General features: G+C 59.4%; 2 protein-coding genes across 6 annotated transcripts; both read left to right on the top strand.

The window, feature by feature from the left end:
• The first annotated feature begins 908 nt into the window (after positions 1-908).
• On the top strand, positions 909-8538 carry LOC141735108 (butyrophilin subfamily 1 member A1-like). Of its 5 annotated transcripts, XR_012584638.1 has the most exons (10): positions 909-2763; positions 3071-3155; positions 3635-3982; positions 4707-4988; positions 5631-5735; positions 6034-6054; positions 6403-6524; positions 6887-6907; positions 7150-7182; positions 7677-8538. XR_012584638.1 is itself a non-coding variant. In XM_074567556.1 (9 exons), the coding sequence occupies exons 1-9, from the start codon at positions 2822-2824 to the stop codon at positions 8351-8353; spliced, it is 1842 nt and encodes a 613-aa protein (XP_074423657.1). In that variant the 5' UTR covers positions 2774-2821; the 3' UTR covers positions 8354-8538. The 5 variants fall into 5 exon arrangements, 2 of the variants coding, with proteins under 2 accessions (XP_074423655.1, XP_074423657.1); XR_012584636.1 differs by lacking the exon at positions 3071-3155; XM_074567556.1 differs by lacking the exon at positions 909-2763 and having other exon boundaries at positions 2774-3155; positions 6504-6524.
• Positions 8539-10054: 1516 nt separating this feature from the next.
• LOC141735098 (butyrophilin subfamily 1 member A1-like) lies at positions 10055-17567 on the top strand. The gene is made up of 9 exons (XM_074567543.1): positions 10055-10371; positions 10852-11199; positions 11924-12205; positions 12848-13023; positions 13721-13741; positions 14498-14518; positions 15274-15294; positions 15771-15963; positions 16460-17567. Exons 1-9 carry the CDS (start codon positions 10299-10301, stop codon positions 17134-17136), a joined length of 1812 nt encoding a protein of 603 aa, XP_074423644.1. The 5' UTR covers positions 10055-10298; the 3' UTR covers positions 17137-17567.
• The last annotated feature ends 1824 nt before the right edge of the window (positions 17568-19391 follow it).

Below are 19391 nucleotides of genomic sequence, written 5' to 3'. Positions count from 1 at the left end.
CCGTTGGAACACCATGGGACCCTTTGGAAACCCCTGGACCCCTTGGGAACCCTGGAGACCCCTTGGAACCCCTTGCAACCCCTTGGAGACCCCTTGGAAACCCTTGGGGACCCCCTTGTGACGCCTTGGAACCCCTTGGGACCCCTTGGAAACCCTTGGGACCCACCTGGAGACCCTCTTGGAAACCCTTGGGGACCCTCTTGGGAACCCTGGAGACCCCTTGGAACCCCTTGGGACCCCTTGGGACCCCCTTGGAACCCCTTGGGACCCCTTGGAAACCCTGGAGACCCTCTTGGAAACCCTTGGGGACCCCCTTGTGACCCCTTGGAACCGCTTGGGACCCCTTGGAAACCCTTGGGGACCCCCTTGGAACCCTGGAGACCCCTTGGAACCCCTTGGGACCCCTTGGAAACCCTTGGGGACCCCTCGGAACCCCTTGGGCGTTGGTGGGAGCGTTGATGTGCCGGAGGGTGGGATGGATGGATCTACGGAGGGATCCGGAGGTGTCGGATGGATGGGTCCAAGGCGTTGGTGGGAGCGTTGACGTGCCGGAGGGTGGGATGGATCTAGGGAGGGATCCGGAGGTGTCGGATGGATGGGCCCAAGGCGTTGGTGGGAGCGTTGATGTGCCGGAGGGTGGGATGGATGGATCTACAGAGGGATCTGGAGCTGTCGGATGGATGAGTCCAAGGCGTTGGTGGGAGCGTTGATGTGCCGGAGGGTGGGATGGATGGATCTACGGAGGGATCCGGAGCTATCGGATGGATGGGCCCAAGGCGTTGGTGGGAGCATTGATGTGCCGGAGGGTGGGATGGATGGATCTATGGAGGGATCCAGAGCTGTTGGAGGGATGGGACCAAGGCGTTGGTGGGAGCGTTGACGTGCCGGAGGGTGGGATGGATGGATCTACGGAGGGATCCGGTTAGATGGATGGGCCCAAGGCGTTGGTGGGAGCGTTGATGTGCCGGAGGGTGGGATGGATGGATCTACGGAGGGATCCAGAGCTGTCGGATGGATGGGCCCAAGGCGTTGGTGGGAGGTTGCCCAAGGCCAAGTGCCGGGTCCTGCCCATGGGTCACACCAACCCCATGGACGCTGGGGGCTGGGGGAGGAGCGGCTGGAGCCCTCCCCGGCAGAAAAGGACCTGGGGGTGTTGGTCGAGAGATGGACGAATGCGCGCCCAGGTGGCCGAGGTGGCCACCAGCGTCCCGGCCTGTCTCAAGACCGGCGTGGCCAGCAGCACCGGGGCCGCGACCGTCCCCCCGTCCTGGGCACTGGGGAGGTTCCACCACTTTTCTTCTTCTTTTCCTGCTTTTTTTCTTCTTTTTCCCACTTTTCTTCTTCTTTTCCTGCTTTTCTTCTTCTTTTTCCCACTATCCTTCTTCTTCTTTTCCTGCTTTTCTTCTTCTTTTTCCCACTTTTCTTCTTCTTTTCCTACTTTTCATCTACTTTTTCCCACTTTTCCTCTTGTTTTCCTACTTTTCTTCTTCTTTTTTCCACTTTTCTTCTTCTTTTCCTACTTTTCTTCTTCTTTTCCTGCTTTTCTTCCTCTTTTTTCCACTTTTCTTCTTCTTTTTCCTACTTTTTTCTTCTTTTCCTGCGTTTCTTCTTCTTTTCCCCACTTTTCTCCTTCTTTTCCTACTTTCCTTCTTCTTTTTTCCACTTTTCTTCTTCGTTTCCACTATTCTTCTTCTCGTTCCTACTTTTCTTCTTCTCTTTCCACTTTTCTTCTTCTTTTTCCCACTTTTCTTCTTTTTTTTTCCACTGTTGTTCTTCTTTTCCTACTTTTCTCCTTCTTTTTCCACTTTTCTTCTTTTTCCAATTTTCTTCTTCTTTTTCCCACTTTTCTTCTTCTTTTCCTACTTTTCTCTTTCTTTTTCCCACTTTTCTTCTTCTTTTCCTGCTTTTCTTCTTCTTTTCCCACTTTTCTTCTTCTTTTTCCCACTTTTCTTCTTCTTTTCCTACTTTTCTTCTTCTTTTTCCCACTTTTCTTCTTCTTTTCCTGCTTTTCTTCTTCTTTTCCTGCTTTTCTTCTTCTTTTTCCCACTTTTCTTCTTCTTTTTCCCACTTTTCTTCTTCTTTTTTCCACTTTTCTTCTTCTTTTCCTACTTTTCTTCTTCTTTTCCTGCTTTTCTTCCTCTTTTTTCCACTTTTCTTCTTCTTTTTCCTACTTTTTTCTTCTTTTCCTGCGTTTCTTCTTCTTTTCCCCACTTTTCTCCTTCTTTTCCTACTTTTCTTCTTCTTTTTTCCACTTTTCTTCTTCTTTTTTCCACTTTTCTTCTTCTCGTTCCTACTTTTCTTCTTCTCTTTCCACTTTTCTTCTTCTTTTTCCCACTTTTCTTCTTTTTTTTCCACTGTTGTTCTTCTTTTCCTACTTTTCTCCTTCTTTTTCCACTTTTCTTCTTTTTCCACTTTTCTTCTTCTCTTTCCTACTCTTCTTCTTCTTTTCCTACTTTTCTCCTTCTTTTTCCCACTTTTCTTCTTTTTCCCACTTTTCTTTTTCTTTTTCCTACTTTTCTTCTTCTTTTTTCCACTTTTCTCTTTCTTTTCCTACTTTTCTTCTTCTTTTTCCCACTTTTCTTCTTCTTTTCCCACTTTTCTTCTTCTTTTTCCTACTTTCATTCTTCTTCTTTTTCCCCTGGCCTCGGGGGCGGGGTGGAGCCTGGAGTCACTCCAAAGCCCATAATCCTGCGCCTGGAAAACCGCACAAAGCTTGGAGGTGTTGGGAGTTACCAGGTGCCTCCTGCAGATGGTACCCGTCCGGTGAGTGAATTTCCTTTCCGCAGGGCATTAAGAATCTCTAATTAATTTAAAGTCTCGTATGAGGGGTTCAGAAGAAACCCAGGGGGGAGGGGGGCAGTGGGGCAGAGCAGGGGCTGCAGCGGGAGCCGCGGCGTGGGCCCGTCCTGCCCTCGACCGACGGTTCCTCCCGACGGCAGGGTGCGGGGGGTTTGGTGGGATTTCTGGAGCCTCCCTGGGGGCGGGTGCAGCCCTTCTTCCCCATCCCCTCCCCGGCGGCTGTAACGCCCCCTTGCCCTCCCTCTGCCTCCCTTCCCACCCTCTTCTCCAGCTGCGCCCGCAGATGGGGTTCCCCGCCAGCCCCAGGGGCCTCCTGAGTTATTTCCTGACTCTCCACGTGCTCCGCCTGGGATCAGGTAGGGATCCTGCAGGGCTGGGGGCGCTGAGCCCGCTGCGGGGGGCAGATGTGGGGCAGGGGAGGTGCCGTGGGGCAGGAGGAGCTGAGCCCAGAGCTCGGCCGCGGATGGGTTTCACTTTCACTTTGGCTCTTGATGCCACCCCCACGTCCCTTGCCCTGGGACACCTTCAGTCCCGTCCCGCAGTGCTCCCCTAAAGCGTTTGTCCCTTCTCCCAGGGCTGGCCGGGCTGGGGGCTATTTTCGGGGGTGGGGGTGACTTTCTGGAGCAGTTCCCACTCCCAGGGAACCTCCTTCTCCTTGGAGTCCTCCCACTCCCTCTCCAGTGTCTCCAGGCTCTTTGGAGCACGGGGTGGGGGAACAGCGACACCCGCGGGATGGAGCGGGCACCGCTCACGCCACGCTCGCCCCTTGCCATGCAACGCCCCGAATTAACGTGGGCGCAATCTCCGTCTCTCTGTGTCCTTCTCCGTCCCCAAGCTGAGTTCAGAGTGGTGGGACCAGACCGACCTCTCCTGGCCACCGTGGGGCAGGACGTCGTGCTGCCGTGTCACTTGTCCCCACGCGCAGACGCTCGGAGCTTGGAGATCAGGTGGATCCGGTACCGGTTCTCTGAAATCGTGCATCTCTACCGAAATGGAGAGGACCTGTATGGGGCACAGATGAGGGAATACATTGGAAGGACAGAGTTGGTCAGAGATGGTCTCTCCGGTGGGACCCTGGACTTGCGACTCGCTGGGGTGAGACCCTCTGATGATGGCCAGTACGTCTGCACTGTGAGAGATGCTGCCTCTTATGGAGAAGCCGTGGTGGAGCTGGAGGTGGCAGGTTTGTGGGTGGTGCGGTGTTTCCTGGGGGTGGTTCAGGTGTCCCTGGGTTGGTGTGTCCCTCCCAGACCTCTGTCCCATCCTCACATCCATCCATCCAATGCCAAAGGCCAATAGACCTTGACAGAGGGCGGGTTGAAGGGGACCCTTCCCATCCGTGCCTGCCCAGGAAGGAGCACAGACATGGTGCTGGAGGTGTTTTTGGGGGCAGAGTGGCACAAACGAGGTGGCTTTGTGTCTCTGTGGTGTCCTCGAGGTGTTGTGAGGGCAGAGGGGAGAAGCTGCTGAGCAGCTGCTTGGGCTCAGGGCCTGGGCTGCCAAGCGAGCCCAGGATGGGAGCTACCGCTGTGCCTGGCGTTGGGAAGAGCCCTCTTCCCAGGTGCCACCAGCTGGATCCTTGCTTTGCCTTTGCCGTTGGTGCCGGAGGAGACCTGGCGCCTCGTCTGGAAGCCTCAGGGCTTCTTGGACAAGGCCGGGAGAGGGCAGAGACCTTGCTCGGCCTCTGGGTCCTCCTCTGCCGGGCTGTTTTATGGGCGATGTGGGGTCATTGGGCATCAATGCTCTCCGGTTCCTGCACACGTTGGGGTGGTTTGGGTGGTGTGAGGAGCACGTGCGTGGTCCCACAGCCCCCTCGGGACAATGGGATGTGTCTGGTACGGGGTTGGGTCTTTGCCTTTGAGCCGAGTCCATCCCTAACTCAGCCCAACGGCGGGCTCTTCCCCCAGCCATGGGCTCCGTCCCTCTCCTCTCTCTGGAAGCTCACCAGGATGGAGGCATCCGGGTGGTGTGTGGATCGGCCGGCTGGTACCCGCAACCGCAGGTGCTGTGGAAGGCTGCCAACGGGCAGCGTCTGCCCTCGGTCTCCCAGAGACGTTCCTCTGACGAGAGGGGCCTGTTTGAGATCCAAGATGTCGTCGTGGTGAGCGGGAAGGGCGATGGGAACTTGTCGTGCGTGGTGAGGAACAGCCGCCTGGAGCAGGAGCAGGCGTCGTCCCTGCACATCTCAGGTGCAGGATGGCAGCGGGGCTGGGGTTGGCTGTGCTTGGGGGGGGGGGGGACGGTTTGATCTCGGGGGGCTGGAGAAACGTGCGGGGGGTGGGGGAATGGGAGGGGGTGCACCCGCAGGTGAGCTTTAGCGCAGGAGATAACCTGAGCCTGGCAGGCTTCAGGGGAGCATTGGGATGGCCGTGGGCTGGAGAGGACGATGTCCCCTTGAGTCCGGGGCTCCCAGCACAAGGCTTTAGGAGTGGGGTGGTGTAATCCCAGCCCAGAGCCGGCACCGCGCAGCCCCTCGCTCATTCCCCACCGTTGGGATGGGATAGAGAATGGGAAGAGTAACGGGTTTTGTCCCAACTGTTTGCGCCCCCCGCCAAGCCCACTCGCTGGTGGGGCGGTGTGAGGAGCAGACCATTCCTCAACTGCCCAGCGACACCCAAAACCATCAGTGCCCTCCCATCGCTGCTCCTCATCCCAAATCCAAAACATCCCGTCCCTCAATAGCTGCAAGCGATGACGTCCACTTGTTCATTCCGTCCCAGCCAAAACCCTGACGATGAGTTAGAACTTGGAGTTTTTCTTTCTCCCTTTCGTTTTCCTCCTACACAGGAGTGCAAAGTGAGCCCTTTTCCTGCTGTGTTTTTGTTTCTCAGCTCCCTTTTTCCACAACGCCCGTCACTGGATGGCAGCTCTGGGTGTCTTCCTCGTGCTTTCAGTGGCGTCATTTGGTCTCAATGTTCGTCTCTGGCGAAGGAAAGGTGAGTTTGTCACGGGGGGGATGGAATGGAGGGGATCGGGGTGGAGCAAGGCTGAGCCCTGGCCCATGGACGTACGTAGAAGGGGATGACAGTCGTGTCAAAAGGTGTTTTGCCTTCATTAAAGAAGCTCTTTGGGCACAGGAAGGATGGGGACAAGGACCCGGGGCGTGGGTGGGAGGCCAGGGAGCGTGGCCAGAGCACCTGGCTGGTGGGACGGTGCAAGAGTCCCTGGTGAGATGTTAGCGCCGATGAAGCAGCTGCTCTCCTGACCTCCTCTTCCTCTGCCTTTGCTTTGCAGTGGGGCTGTCCAGAACGCTGGGTGAGTCCTTCTGGCCCCTGCCACCAGCGAAGCCTCCTGAGAAAGGAGCCCCCTGGGAGGGACGTGGCTCTGGGTGTCTCGTGATCGCCCTGTGGTCGTTGGTCTGGGTTGATGGAGCCCAGAAGGGGACTGGAGAGCACTGGGGCTGGGAACGGGGCCCAGGAGGTGACCTAAGTCATGGGGAGAAGTGGGGACCCGTCATCAGTCAGCTTAAATCAGGCTGAGCCTTAAATCTCTGCTCAAGTCAGGCTTCAATGCAGGGTGCCTGGGAGGGGTGGCTGGGGGAGCAGGGAGGCAGGGAACCTGCTCTGGGACCCACACGGTCTTTTCCCACTCCCCAAACACAAGGAGTTTGGGGTCTCGCCAGCTCTGCCTGCTGCTGCAGGAACAGCCATGGGATGAGAAGCCGTCCCCTCTCATCACTCATTGATTTGATTTTTGCTTTCCAGGGAATCGAGATGCAGCACTAGGTGAGTCTCCAGGAGCTCTGTCATGGCTCGGTGTCCTCTCCCGGGTACTCTGTGCTCGGCCCTGTCACCCTTTGCCCGTCCCCCTCATCCCTCCATCCCCTGGGTGTGGGGAAACCCCAAGGGGATGTGCCTGGGAGGGTGGGCAGCTGGGGGACACCAGCCCAGGGATGGACCCTCTCCCCTGCCCAGACCCACTGGCCACCATCCGTGGGACATAACCAGGCTGGAGAGAGCCCCCCCGGGAGCCAAGGGGTCTTTTCCCCCTCCCCAAACAGAAGGGCTCTGCCAACTCCTGCGGGTGCAGTTGTGGGATGAGAAGCTGTCCCCTCTCATCACTGATTGACTTTCTTTATCCTTTCCAGGGGAACGAGACACAGCACTGAGTGAGTCTCCGTGATCTCCTCTTGGCTCGGTGTCCTCTCCCGGGTGCTCTCTGCTCGGCCCTTTCCCACTGTGTCTGTCCCCTCCATCCCCTCCATCCCCTGGATCCGAGCAAACCCCCAGGGGATGTGCCTGGGAGGGTGGGCGGCCGGGGGACACCGGCCCAGGGATGGACCCTCTCCCCTGCCCCGACTCCCTGGGGACCGGCCGTGGGACGTGACCTTGCTCTTGTCCCTCCTTGTAGCGTGGAGAAAGTTCCTGCTTCCTGAAAATCCAGGTAATTGCGTATTTTATTGTATTTTACGGGTGGTTCTCCTCCCTTTCCCTCTGCGGGAGGTGTAACTGGGTGGCCAGTGAAGGCACTGGGTGGCCAATGAAGGGGGACTGGCCATCCCAGGTCGTGTTGGTATCTCAGACCCCCAGACCATGGCACTGGGCTGTATCTCGCCCCGTTTTCTTGCCGTTCCACCCCATTCTGAGTTACCCCCTTGGGCCCCAGAGGAGCCACCACCCCCTGAGACCCCGTGCGCTGCCCAGCCCAGCCCCTGCCTCCCCGTCCTGCTCCTCCCCGCGCGGGCTGCAGCCCCACCGGTGCCTCTTCCCACGGGACCGAGCTCGGCCGTGGCCGTGCTGGGGCCGGCCCCGCGGTGGGCATGGAGAGGAGGAAGGAGATGCCCAGTCTCCTGCCCCGCGGGGCAGGTCCTGTCCCTGAGGGGGTGAAACCTGCCCGGGACTGAGCTCTGATGCTGCGGCTCCTCCTGTCCCCTGCAGACGTGGTGACCCTGGATCCAAACACGGCTCATTCCCAACTCGTCCTGTCGGACGATCGGAGGCGCGTGAGGTGGCAAAGCGAAGAGCGGGACCTGCCCGACGTCCCGGAGAGATTTACCAATTGGTTCTGCGTTTTGGGCCAGGAGAGGTTCCAGGAGGGGAGACACTGCTGGGAGGTGGAGGTGGAGGTGGAGGTGGGAGGTGACTCGTGGTGGGGTGTTGGGGTGGCCAAGGAGACTGTGGAGAGGAAGAGGTTCTCGGACTTGAGCCCTGAAGGAGGGATCTGGGCAGTGCAGCACTGCTATGGGCAGTTCACGTCTCTCACCTCTCCTCTCACCCTCCTCCCCCATTCCCTGCTTTCCAGCAGGATCTGGGTCTGTCTGGACTGCGCCCGGGGGCTGGTGACTTTCCTCCATGCCGACACCGGGGTCGAGATCTTCACGTTCCCACCAGCCTCGTTCAAAGGGGAGACCCTGCGCCCCTGGTTTTGGGTAGGAACAGAGAAAACCCAGCTGTGCCTGAGGGGCAGCGTCCCCCAGACCCTCATCCCCCCTTCCCTCCCCTCCCCGGCCACCGGCAGCCCCTGCCCTTCTCCGGAGACTCCCCGCGCTCCTCTCCTGGATCCCGCGGGAGACGTCCATCCCTGTGCCCCAGCCCAGGGAGCAGAGGGGGAGTGAGGGGCAGGGGACGGGGGCTGTCTCGCACGCTGTGTGGCCTCACAAACACCAGTTTTTGGCTGGGTCGCATTTTGGGGACGTTTTCTGGGTGCTGAGCCGTGGGTTTGGGCTCTTCTTCCACTTACACGCAGCGTGTCCTGCTCTGGCACAGCAGGGTTGGTGTCAATAAAGATTTGTTGGTGAACACGGAGCCTGGCTGTGATGGTTCCTGGGGGTTTTTGTCCTGGTTCCTTGCTGCCCGCCAAGAGGATTTGCAGGCACCCACCAGTCTCCGTGCTGGGGAGTCCCCAGTGGGGCATGAGCCTTGTCCCCGGGGTGCCCCACTTCTGGGAGCATCCTCCTAAACCACGTCATCCTTTACTGCAGAGAAGGGGTTTCCGCACCCAGTTCCCTTCCCAGTTGGGCGTTGGGTGAAGGCGGCAGCGGCTCGTTGCTTATTTGGGGGATTTTGGCTCTGTGCGCGAAAGCGTCTTTGTCCCAGAGCGGCTTCAGGTGCAGCAGAAGAGGAAACTTCTGGACGTGGGAGGCGTTTTCCAAGCTGGGCTTGTTTCAGACGGATATTTCACAATATTGATGGCTGCTGCTGCTCCGGGGTTGGGCGTTGAACTGGGGACGGGCACCCCGCTGCCCCTCCCCAGGGCTGGGTACCGTCCCCAGGCCCCCCAGAGTTGGGTATGACCCCCCTCAGCAGCCCCGTACCCACCCCCTGCTATGGCTACGGCCCCCCACCCCCAATATTTTGAGTATGGATGAGGGTGGGACATTGGGGACAGCAGGGGACACGTCCTCCCAGGGGATGTGAGGTCCCCAAGTTGACAGGGCAGAGGGACAGGGCACAGCTGAGGTGTCCTGACACTTGAAGCCCCCCCCAAACCCTTCTTGTCCGCGTCTCCCTCGCTCCCCACAAGCTCCTTGCTCTTGTAGGGCTGCAGGGACACTGCTGGGCTCCTCCACCATCTCCAAAAATCACGACGAAGCTCGGTTTAACCTGCTCGCACCCAAATGTCCATCTTTTCATGGTTTCCTTTTTTTTTTTTCCTTTTTTTTCTTTTTTTGGATTCCTAAGGCTGATGGGCTGCCGCGTTTTACTCCCCAACAGACAAATGTCCTGAAAGAACTCAAAAAACCTCCAGAGAGAGAGAGAGAGCGGAACCGGTGCGGGTGAACCACCATCATGGTGTGGTCTGGGGTTTGCTCCGGAGGTGGGGCAGGCCAGAGAGCGAAAGGAGAGATGCTGAGCAGGAAAACAAAATACATTCCTTCAGCGACAATGGCCGTAGGAAAGAAAATCATCCCCTTTTGGGAAAGGAAATGCTTCTTTATGGATGCAAAACCTCGCCGAGGTCTCTGCCCCAGCACAGGCTGCCAGGAGAGGTGCAGCCCTGGGAAAAGACACCTCCACCACCTCCCACCCAGGAACGGGGAGGGTGATGGTTTCTCTTTGGCATTTTGAGCTTGGAGGTTTATTTTATGACTCTAACCCCGCTGACGGGGATCAGCGCTGGGTGAGGAACCTCAGCTCAAGGCATTGGGGGGGGGGTGGTGGACCTTGAAGTCATTCCAAAGTCCATAATTCTGCACCCGGCAACTAGAAAAAGGTTGGAGATGTTGGGTGCAACTTGTACACGTCGGGTGAGTGATTTTTCTTTTTGCAGGGGATTTAGAATCTCTAATTAATTTAACGTCTTGAAAGGGGTTCAGCGCAAATGCTGGGGAAGGGCAGTGGGGCAGAGCAGGGGCTGCAGCGGGAGCCGCGGCGTGGGCCCGTCCTGCCCTCGACCGACGGTTCCTCCCGACGGCAGGGTGCGGGGGGTTTGGTGGGATTTCTGGAGCCTCCCTGGGGGCGGGTGCAGCCCTTCTTCCCCATCCCCTCCCCGGCGGCTGTAACGCCCCCTTGCCCTCCCTCTGCCTCCCTTCCCACCCTCTTCTCCAGCTGCGCCCGCAGATGGGGTTCCCCGCCAGCCCCAGGGGCCTCCTGAGTTATTTCCTGACTCTCCACGTGCTCCGCCTGGGATCAGGTAGGGATCCTGCAGGGCTGGGGGCGCTGAGCCCGCTGCGGGGGGCAGCTGTGGGGCAGGGGAGGTGCCGTGGGGCAGGAGGAGCTGAGCCCAGAGCTCGGCCGCGGATGGGTTTCACTTTCACTTTGGCTCTTGATGCCACCCCCACGTCCCTTGCCCTGGGACACCTTCAGTCCCGTCCCGCAGTGCTCCCCTAAAGCGTTTGTCCCTTCTCCCAGGGCTGGCCGGGCTGGGGGCTATTTTCGGGGTTGGGGGTGACTTTCTGGAGCAGGTTCCCACTCCCAGGGAACGTCCTTCTCCTTGGAGTCCTCCCACTCCCTCTCCAGTGTCTCCAGGCTCTTTGGAGCACGGGGTGGGGGCAAAGAGACACCCGCGGGATGGAGCGGGCACCGCTCACGCCACGCTCGCCCCTTGCCATGCAACGCCCCGAATTAACGTGGGCGCAATCTCCGTCTCTCTGTGTCCTTCTCCGTCCCCAAGCTGAGTTCAGAGTGGTGGGACCAGACCGACCTCTCCTTGCCACCGTGGGGCAGGACATCGTGCTGCCGTGTCACTTGTCCCCACGTGCGGACGCTCGGAGCTGGGAGATCAGGTGGATCCGGCACCAGTTCTCTGAAATCGTGCATCTCTACCGAAATGGAGAGGACCTGTATGGGGCACAGATGAGGGAATACGCTGGAAGGACAGAGTTGGTCAGAGATGGTCTCTCCGGTGGGACCCTGGACTTGCGACTCGCTGGGGTGAGACCCTCTGATGATGGCCAGTACGTCTGCACTGTGAGAGATGCTGCCTCTTATGGAGAAGCCATGGTGGAGCTGGAGGTGGCAGGTTTGTGGGTGATGCGGTGTTTCCTGGGGGTGGTTCAGGTGTCCCTGGGTTGGGGTGTCCCTCCCAGACCTCTGTCCCACCCTCACGTCCATCCATCCAATGCCAAAGGCCAATAGACCTTGACAGAGGGCGGGTTGAAGGGGACCCTTCCCATCCGTGCCTGCCCAGGAAGGAGCACAGACATGGTGCTGGAGGTGTTTTTGGGGGCAGAGTGGCACAAACGAGGTGGCTTTGTGTCTCTGTGGTGTCCTCGAGGTGTTGTGAGGGCAGAGGGGAGAAGCTGCTGAGCAGCTGCTTGGGCTCAGGGCCTGGGCTGCCAAGCGAGCCCAGGATGGGAGCTACCGCTGTGCCTGGCGTTGGGAAGAGCCCTCTTCCCAGGTGCCACCAGCTGGATCCTTGCTTTGCCTTTGCCGTTTGTGCCGGAGGAGACCTGGCGCCTCGTCTGGAAGCCTCAGGGCTTCTTGGACAAGGCCGGGAGAGGGCAGAGACCTTGCTCGGCCTCTGGGTCCTCCTCTGCCGGGCTGTTTTATGGGCGATGTGGGGTCATTGGGCATCAATGCTCTCCGGTTCCTGCACACGTTGGGGTGGTTTGGGTGGTGTGAGGAGCACGTGCGCGGTCCCACAGCCCCCTCGGGACAATGGGATGTGTCTGGTACGGGGTTGGGTCTTTGCCTTTGAGCCGAGTCCATCCCTAACTCAGCCCAACGGCGGGCTCTTCCCCCAGCCATGGGCTCCGTCCCTCTCCTCTCTCTGGAGGCTCACCAGGACGGAGGCATCCGGGTGGTGTGTGGATCGGCCGGCTGGTACCCACAACCGCAGGTGCTGTGGAAGGCTGCCAACGGGCAGCGTCTGCCCTCGGTCTCCCAGAGACGTTCCTCTGACGAGAGGGGCCTGTTTGAGATCCAAGATGTCGTCGTGGTGAGCGGGAAGGGCGATGGGAACTTGTCGTGCGTGGTGAGGAACAGCCGCCTGGAGCAGGAGCAGGCGTCGTCCCTGCACATCTCAGGTGCAGGATGGCAGCGGGGCTGGGGTTGGCTGTGCTTGGGGGGGGGGCGCGCGGTTTGATCTCGGGGGACTGGAGAAACGTGCAGCGGGTGGGGGAATGGGAGGGGGTGCACCCGCAGGTGAGCTTTAGCGCAGGAGATAACCTGAGCCTGGCGGGCTTCAGGGGAGCATTGGGATGGCCGTGGGCTGGAGAGGACGATGTCCCCTTGAGCCCGGGGCTCCCAGCACAAGGCTTTAGGAGTGGGGTGGTGTAATCCCAGCCCAGAGCCGGCACCGCGCAGCCCCTCGCTCATTCCCCACCGTTGGGATGGGATAGAGAATGGGAAGAGTAACGGGTTTTGTCCCAACTGTTTGCGCCCCCCGCCAAGCCCACTCGCTGGTGGGGCGGTGTGAGGAGCAGACCATTCCTCGACTGCCCAGCGACACCCAAAACCATCAGTGCGCTCCCATCGCTGCTTCTCATCCCAAATCCAAAACATCCCATCCCTCAATAGCTGCAAGCGATGACGTCCACTTGTTCATTCCATCCCAGCCAATACCCTGACGATGAGTTAGAACTTGGAGTTTTTCTTTCTCCCTTTCATTTTCCTCCTACACAGGAGTGCAAAGTGAGCCCTTTTCCTGCTGTGTTTTTGTTTCTCAGCTCCCTTTTTCCACAACGCCCGTCACTGGATGGCAGCTCTGGGTGTCTTCCTCGTGCTTTCAGTGGCGTCATTTGGTGTCATCGCTTATCTCTGGCGAAGGAAAGGTGAGTTTGTCACGGGGGGGATGGAATGGAGGGGATCGGGGTGGAGCGAGGCCGAGCCCTGGCCCATGGACGTATGTAGAAGGGGCTGACAGTCGTGTCAAAAGGTGTTTTGCCTTCATTAAAGAAGCTCTTTGGGCACAGGAAGGATGGGGACAAGGACCCGGGGTGTGGGTGGGAGGCCAGGGAGCGTGGCCAGAGCACCTGGCTGGTGGGACGGTGCAAGAGTCCCTGGTGAGATGTTAGCGCCGATGAAGCAGCTGCTCTCCTGACCTCCTCTTCCTCTGCCTTTGCTTTGCAGTGGGGCTGTCCAGAGCGCTGGGTGAGTCCTTCTGGCCCCTGCCACCAGCGAAGCCTCCTGAGAAAGGAGCCCCCTGGGAGGGACGTGGCTCTGGGTGTCTCGTGATCGCCCTGTGGTCGTTGGTCTGGGTTGATGGAGCCCAGAAGGGGACTGGAGAGCACTGGGGCTGGGAACGGGGCCCAGGAGGTGACCTAAGTCATGGGGAGAAGTGGGGACCCGTCATCAGTCAGCTTAAATCAGGCTGAGCCTTAAATCTCTGCTCAAGTCAGGCTTCAATGCAGGGTGCCTGGGAGGGGTGGCTGGGGGAGAAGGGAGGCAGGGAACCTGCTCTGGGACCCACACGGTCTTTTCCCACTCCCCAAACACAAGGAGTTTGGGGTCTCGCCAGCTCTGCCTGCTGCTGCAGGAACAGCCATGGGATGAGAAGCCGTCCCCTCTCATCACTCATTAATTTGATTTTTGCTTTCCAGGGAATCGAGATGCAGCACTCGGTGAGTCTCCAGGAGCTCTGTCATGGCTCGGTGTCCTCTCCCGGGTGCTCTGTGCTCGGCCCTGTCCCCCCGTGCCCTTCCACTCCATCCCTCCATCCCCTGGGGGTGGGGAAACCCCAAGGGGATGTGCCTGGGAGGCTGGGCAGCTGGGGGACACCAGCCCAGGGATGGACCCTCTCCCCTGCCCAGAGCCACTGGCCACCATCCATGGGACATGACCTGGCTGGAGGGAGCCCCCCCGGGAGCCAAGGGCTCTTTTCCCCCTCCCCAAACAGAAGGGCTCTGCCAACTCCTGCGGGTGCAGTTGTGGGATGAGAAGCTGTCCCCTCTCATCACTGATTGACTTTCTTTATCCTTTCCAGGGGAACGAGACACAGCACTGAGTGAGTCTCCGTGATCTCCTCGTGGCTCGGTGTCCTCTCCCGGGTGCTCTGTGCTCGGCCCTGTCCCCCTTTGCCCGTCCCCTCCATCCCTCCAACCCCTGGGTGTGGGGAAACCCCAAGGGGATGTGCCTGGGAGGGTGGGCAGCTGGGGGACACCAGCCCAGGGATGGACCCTCTCCCTTGGCCAGACTCCCTGGGGACCGGCCGTGGGACATGACCTGGCTGGAGGTGGACACTCACAGGGTTTTGTGGTCTTTTCCCACTCCCCAAACTCTCTGAGCTCTCCTCGAGCTCTGTGCGCTCCTAAAGGAGCAGCCATGGGATGAGAAGCCGTCCCCTCTCATCACTCATCGCTTCTTTTTTTCCATTCCAGAGGAACAAGCTGCACGGTTGGGTGAGTCTCCATGATCTCCTCTTGCCTCGGTGTCCTCTCCCGGGTGCTCTGTGCTCAGCCCTGTCCCCCTTTGCCCGTCCCCTCCATCCCTCCATCCCCTGGGTGTGGGGAAACCCCAAGGGGATGTGCCTGGGAGGGTGGGCAGCTGGGAGACACCAGCCCAGGGATGGACCCTCTCCCCTGCCCAGACCCACTGGCCACCATCCGTGGGACATGACCTGGCTGGAGGGAGCCCCCCCGGGAGCCAAGGGCTCTTTTCCCCCTCCCCAAACAGAAGGGCTCTGCCAGCTCCTGCGGGTGCAGTTGTGGGATGAGAAGCTGTCCCCTCTCATCACTGATTGACTTTCTTTATCCTTTCCAGGGGAACGAGACACAGCACTGAGTGAGTCTCCGTGATCTCCTCGTGGCTCGGTGTCCTCTCCCGGGTGCTCTGTGCTCGGCCCTGTCCCCCTTTGCCCGTCCCCTCCATCCCTCCATCCCCTGGGTGCAGGGAAACCCCAAGGGGATGTGCCTGGGAGGGTGGGCAGCTGGGGGACACCAGCCCAGGGATGGACCCTCTCCCCTGCCCAGAGTCCCTGGGGACCGGCCATGGGATACGACCTGGCTGGATGTGGACACTCACAGGGTTTTGTGGTCTTTTCCCACTCCCCAAACTCTCTGAGCTCTCCTCGAGCTCTGTGCGCTCCTAAAGGAGCAGCCATGGGATGAGAAGCCGTCCCCTCTCATCACTCATCGCTTCTTTTTTTCCATTCCAGAGGAACAAGCTGCACGGTTGGGTGAGTCTCTGTGATCTCCTCTTGGCTCGGTGTCCTCTCCCGGGTGCTCTGTGCTCGGCCCTGTCTCCCTTTTCCCGTCCCCTCCATCCCTCCATCCCCTGGGTGTGGGGAAACCCCAAGGGGATGTGCCTGGGAGGGTGGGCAGCTGGGGGACACCAGCCAAGGGATGGACCCTCTCCCTTGGCCAGACTCCCTGGGGACCGGCCGTGGGACATGACCTGGCTGGAGGGGGCCATTCACAGGGTGTGGGGGTCTTTTCCCACTCCCCAAACTCTCTGAGCTCTCCTCGAGCTCTGTGTGCTCCTGTAGGAGCAGCCATGGGATGAGAAGCCGTCCCCTCTCATCACTCATCGCTTCTTTTTTTCCATTCCAGAGGAACAAGCTGCACGGTTGGGTGAGTCTCCGTGATCTCCTCTTGGCTCGGTGTCCTCTCCCGGGTGATCTCTGCTCGGCCCTGACCCCCCCGTGCCCGTCCCCTCCAGCCCTCCATCCCCTGGATCAGAGTAAACCCCCAGGGGACGTGCCCGGGAGGGTGGGCGGCCGGGCGACACCGGCCCAGGGATGGACCCTCTCCCCTGCCCCGAGTCCCTGGGGACCGGCCGTGGGACGTGACCTTGCTCTTGTCCCTCCTTGTAGCGTGGAGAAAGTTCCTGCTTCCTGAAAATCCAGGTAATTGCGTATTTTATTGTATTTTACGGGTGGTTCTCCTCCCTTTCCCTCTGCGGGAGGTGTAACTGGGTGGCCAGTGAAGGCACTGGGTGGCCACTGAAGGGGGACTGGCCATCCTGGCTCGTATTGGTGTCTCAGACCCCCCCAGACCATGGCACTGGGCTGTATCTCGCCCCGTTTTCTTGCCGTTCCGCCCCATTCTGAGTCACCCCCTTGGGCCCCAGAGGAGCCACCGCCCCCTGAGACCCCGTGCGCTGCCCAGCCCAGCCCCTGCCTCCCCGTCCTGCTCCTCCCTGCGCGGGCTGCAGCCCCACCGGTGCCTCTTCCCACGGGACCGAGCTCGGCCGTGGCCGTGCTGGGGCTGGCCCCGTGGTGGGGATGGAGAGGAGGAAGGAGATGCCCAGTCTCCTGCCCCGCGGGACAGGTCCTGTCCCTGAGGGGGTGAAACCTGCCCGGGACTGAGCTCTGATGCTCCGGCTCCTCCCGTCCCCTGCAGACGTGGTGACCCTGGATCCGAACACGGCTCATTCCCAACTCGTCCTGTCGGCCGATCGGAGGCGCGTGAGGCGGCAAAGCGAAGAGCGGGACCTGCCCGACATCCCGGAGAGATTTAGCTATTATTGCTGCGTTTTGGGCCAGGAGAGGTTCCGGGAGGGGAGACACTGCTGGGAGGTGGAGGTGGAGGGGGAGGTGGGAGGTGACTCGTGGTGGGCTGTTGGGGTGGCCAAGGAGTCTGTGCAGAGGAAAGGGAGACCCTTCCTGATCCCGGAAGCAGGGATCTGGGCAGTGCGGCACAGCTATGGGCAGTTCGCGTCTCTCACCTCTCGTCGCACCCTCCTCCCCCAGTCCCCACTCCCCAGCAGGATCTGGGTCTGTCTGGACTGCGCCCGGGGGCTGGTGACTTTCCTCCATGCCGACACCGGGGTCGAGATCTTCACGTTCCCACCAGCCTCGTTCAAAGGGGAGACCCTGCGCCCCTGGTTTTTGGTAGGAACAGAGAAAACCCAGCTGTGCCTGAGGGGCAGCGCCCCCCAGACCCTCATCCCCCCTTCCCTCCCGTCCCCAGCCGCCGGCAGCCCCTGCCCTTCTCCGGAGACTCCCCGCGCTCCTCTCCTGGATCCCACGGGAGACGTCCATCCCTGTGCCCCAGCCCGGGGAGCAGAGGGGGAGTGAGGGGCAGGGGATGGAGGGGGGTCGCTGCGGGGTGTCGTGTCCCCTCCGGGAGGCTGCGAGCGGCTGGGGAGGGTGTCGTCCTTTCGGCTTTGATGGAGGGAATTTTCCTTCGGCTCTGGGTTGCCTTTTTGGATTTAGCGGGCGAGAACACGACGTCGGGACGCGGCCGAGAGCCGTTTCCGTCCGTCAGTTGAGGGCTTTTTTCTTTTTTTTTGCCTTCCCCGTCGCAGCCCAGCGGGAGCGCGGCCGGGAGAAGGCGCCCAAAAGGGATATTCCGCCCCACGGGCGTCCCGTTGGGGATAGAAACGGGGGGTCGCTGCCGGGGGTGGGGTGGGGGGGCCAGGACCCGCCGTCACCACTGGGGATGGGCCAGGCAACCAGCGCTCGGGTGGGGAGGGCAACTCGGCGTCGGGGCGCTTTATCCCGTACATTATTTTACAATAAATATTGGTCTTTTCCTCACCCGTTGCTCCTCCATTCGACCACTTGCCCCCCAACACAGGAGGGTCTTTTTCCCACCCCTTTTCTCCCTCTTCTCCCCTCCCCCCCCCCCACCCCCCAACGCGGGGGGACGGGCAATGGCGCGGGAGCCGCTGCCTGGTCCTACATTGCTGACATACGGTTAAAACCACCCCACCACCCCCCCGGGGGGAGTCCAAGGGGGCCAGGACCCCCTGGGAACCACTTCGAAACACTTGGAGACTCCTTGGAAACCCTTGGGGACCCCCTTGGGAACTCTGGAGACCCCTTGGAACCCCTTGGGACCCCTTGGGGACCCCCTTGGAACCCCTTGGGACCCCTTGGAAACCCTGGAGACCCTCTTGGAAACCCTTGGGGACCCCCTTGTGACCCCTTCGAACCCCTTGGGACCCCTTGGAAACCCTTGGGACCCTCTGGAAACCCTGGAGACCCTCTTGGAAACCCTTGGGACCCCCTTGGAACCCCTTGGGACCCCCCTGGAACCCCTTGGAAACCCTTTGGGATGCCCTTGGGAACCCTGGAGACCCCTTGGAACCCCTTGGGACCCCTTGGAAACCCTTGGGGACCCCCTTCTGACCCCTCGGAACCCCTTGGGCGTTGGTGGGAGCATTGATGTGCTGGAGGGTGGGATGGATGGATCTACGGAGGGATCTGGAGCTGTCGGATGGATGGGCCCAAGGTGTTGGTGGGAGCGTGGATGTGCCAGAGGGTGGGATGGATGGATCTACAGAGGGATCCGGTTGGATGGATGGGCCCAAGCCATTGGTGGGAGTGCTGACGTGCCGGAGGGTGGGATGGATGGATCTACGGAGGGATCCGGTTGGATGGATGGGCCCAAGCCATTGGTGGGAGCGTTGACATGCCGGAGGGTGGGATGGATGGATCTACGGAGGGATCCGGAGCTGTCGGATGGATGGGCCCAAGGCGTTGGTGGGAGGTCGCCCAAGGCCAAGTGCCGGGTCCTGCCCATGGGTCACACCAACCCCATGGACGCCGGGGGCTGGGGGAGGAGCGGCTGGAGCCCTCCCCAGCAGAAAAGGACCTGGGGGTGTTGGTCCAGAGATGGACGAATGCGCGCCCAGGTGGCCGAGGTGGCCACCAGCGTCCCGGCCTGTCTCAGGACCAGCGTGGCCAGCAGCACTGGGGCCGCGACCGTCCCCCCATCCTGGGCACTGGGGAGGTTCCACCACTTTTCTTCTTCTTTTCCTGCTTTTCTTCTTCTTTTTCCTATTTTTCTTCTTCTTTTTCCACTTTTCTTCTTCCTTTTCCTGCTTTTCTTCTTCTTCTTACCACTTTTCTTCTTCTTTTTCCCACTTTTCTTCTTCTTTTCTTACTTTTCTCCTTCTTTTTCCACTTTTCTTCTTCTTTTCCTACTTTTCTTCTTCTTTTTTTCCACTTTTCTTCTTCTTTTCCTACTTTTCTCCTTCTTTTTCCACTTTTCTTCGTTTTCCTACTTTTCTCCTTCTTTTTCCTACTTTTCTTCTTTTTTCCTGTTTTTCTTCTTCTTTTTCCTGCTTTTCTTCTTATTTTTCCTTCTTTTCTTCTTCTTTTCGTACTTTTCTTCTTCTTTTTCCCACTTTTCTTCTTCTTTTTTCCACTTTTCTTCTTCTTTTCCTACCTTTCTCCTTCTTTTTCCACTTTTCTTCTTTTTCCTACTTTTCTTCTTCTTTTTCCTGCTTTTCTTCTTCTTTTCATACTTTTCTCCTTCTTTTTCCTACTTTTCTTCTTCTTTTCCCACTTTTCTTCTTCTTTTTCCTACTTTCATTCTTCTTCTT

This window comes from Larus michahellis, chromosome 29, assembly GCF_964199755.1.
Source record: "Larus michahellis chromosome 29, bLarMic1.1, whole genome shotgun sequence".
In the NCBI taxonomy this organism is placed as follows: Eukaryota; Metazoa; Chordata; class Aves; order Charadriiformes; family Laridae; genus Larus; species Larus michahellis.
The sequence above is the reverse complement of the archived record's forward strand: the minus strand, read 5'-3'. Positions and strand labels throughout refer to the sequence as shown.

Bases quoted from the DNA above. Each gene is read 5' to 3' on its own strand.
- LOC141735108 (XM_074567554.1), top strand. From the start codon at position 927: ATGGATGGGCCCAAGGCGTTGGTGGGAGCGTTGATGTGCCGGAGGGTG. The intron at 3,983-4,706 runs GTTTGTGGGTGG...CTCTTCCCCCAG, and splicing joins GGTGGAGCTGGAGGTGGCAG to CCATGGGCTCCGTCCCTCTC. The intron at 4,989-5,630 runs GTGCAGGATGGC...TTTGTTTCTCAG, and splicing joins GTCGTCCCTGCACATCTCAG to CTCCCTTTTTCCACAACGCC.
- LOC141735098 (XM_074567543.1), top strand. From the start codon at position 10,299: ATGGGGTTCCCCGCCAGCCCCAGGGGCCTCCTGAGTTATTTCCTGACT. The intron at 15,295-15,770 runs GTGAGTCTCTGT...CGTGCCCGTCCC, and splicing joins GGAACAAGCTGCACGGTTGG to CTCCAGCCCTCCATCCCCTG. The intron at 15,964-16,459 runs GTAATTGCGTAT...CGTCCCCTGCAG, and splicing joins CCTGCTTCCTGAAAATCCAG to ACGTGGTGACCCTGGATCCG.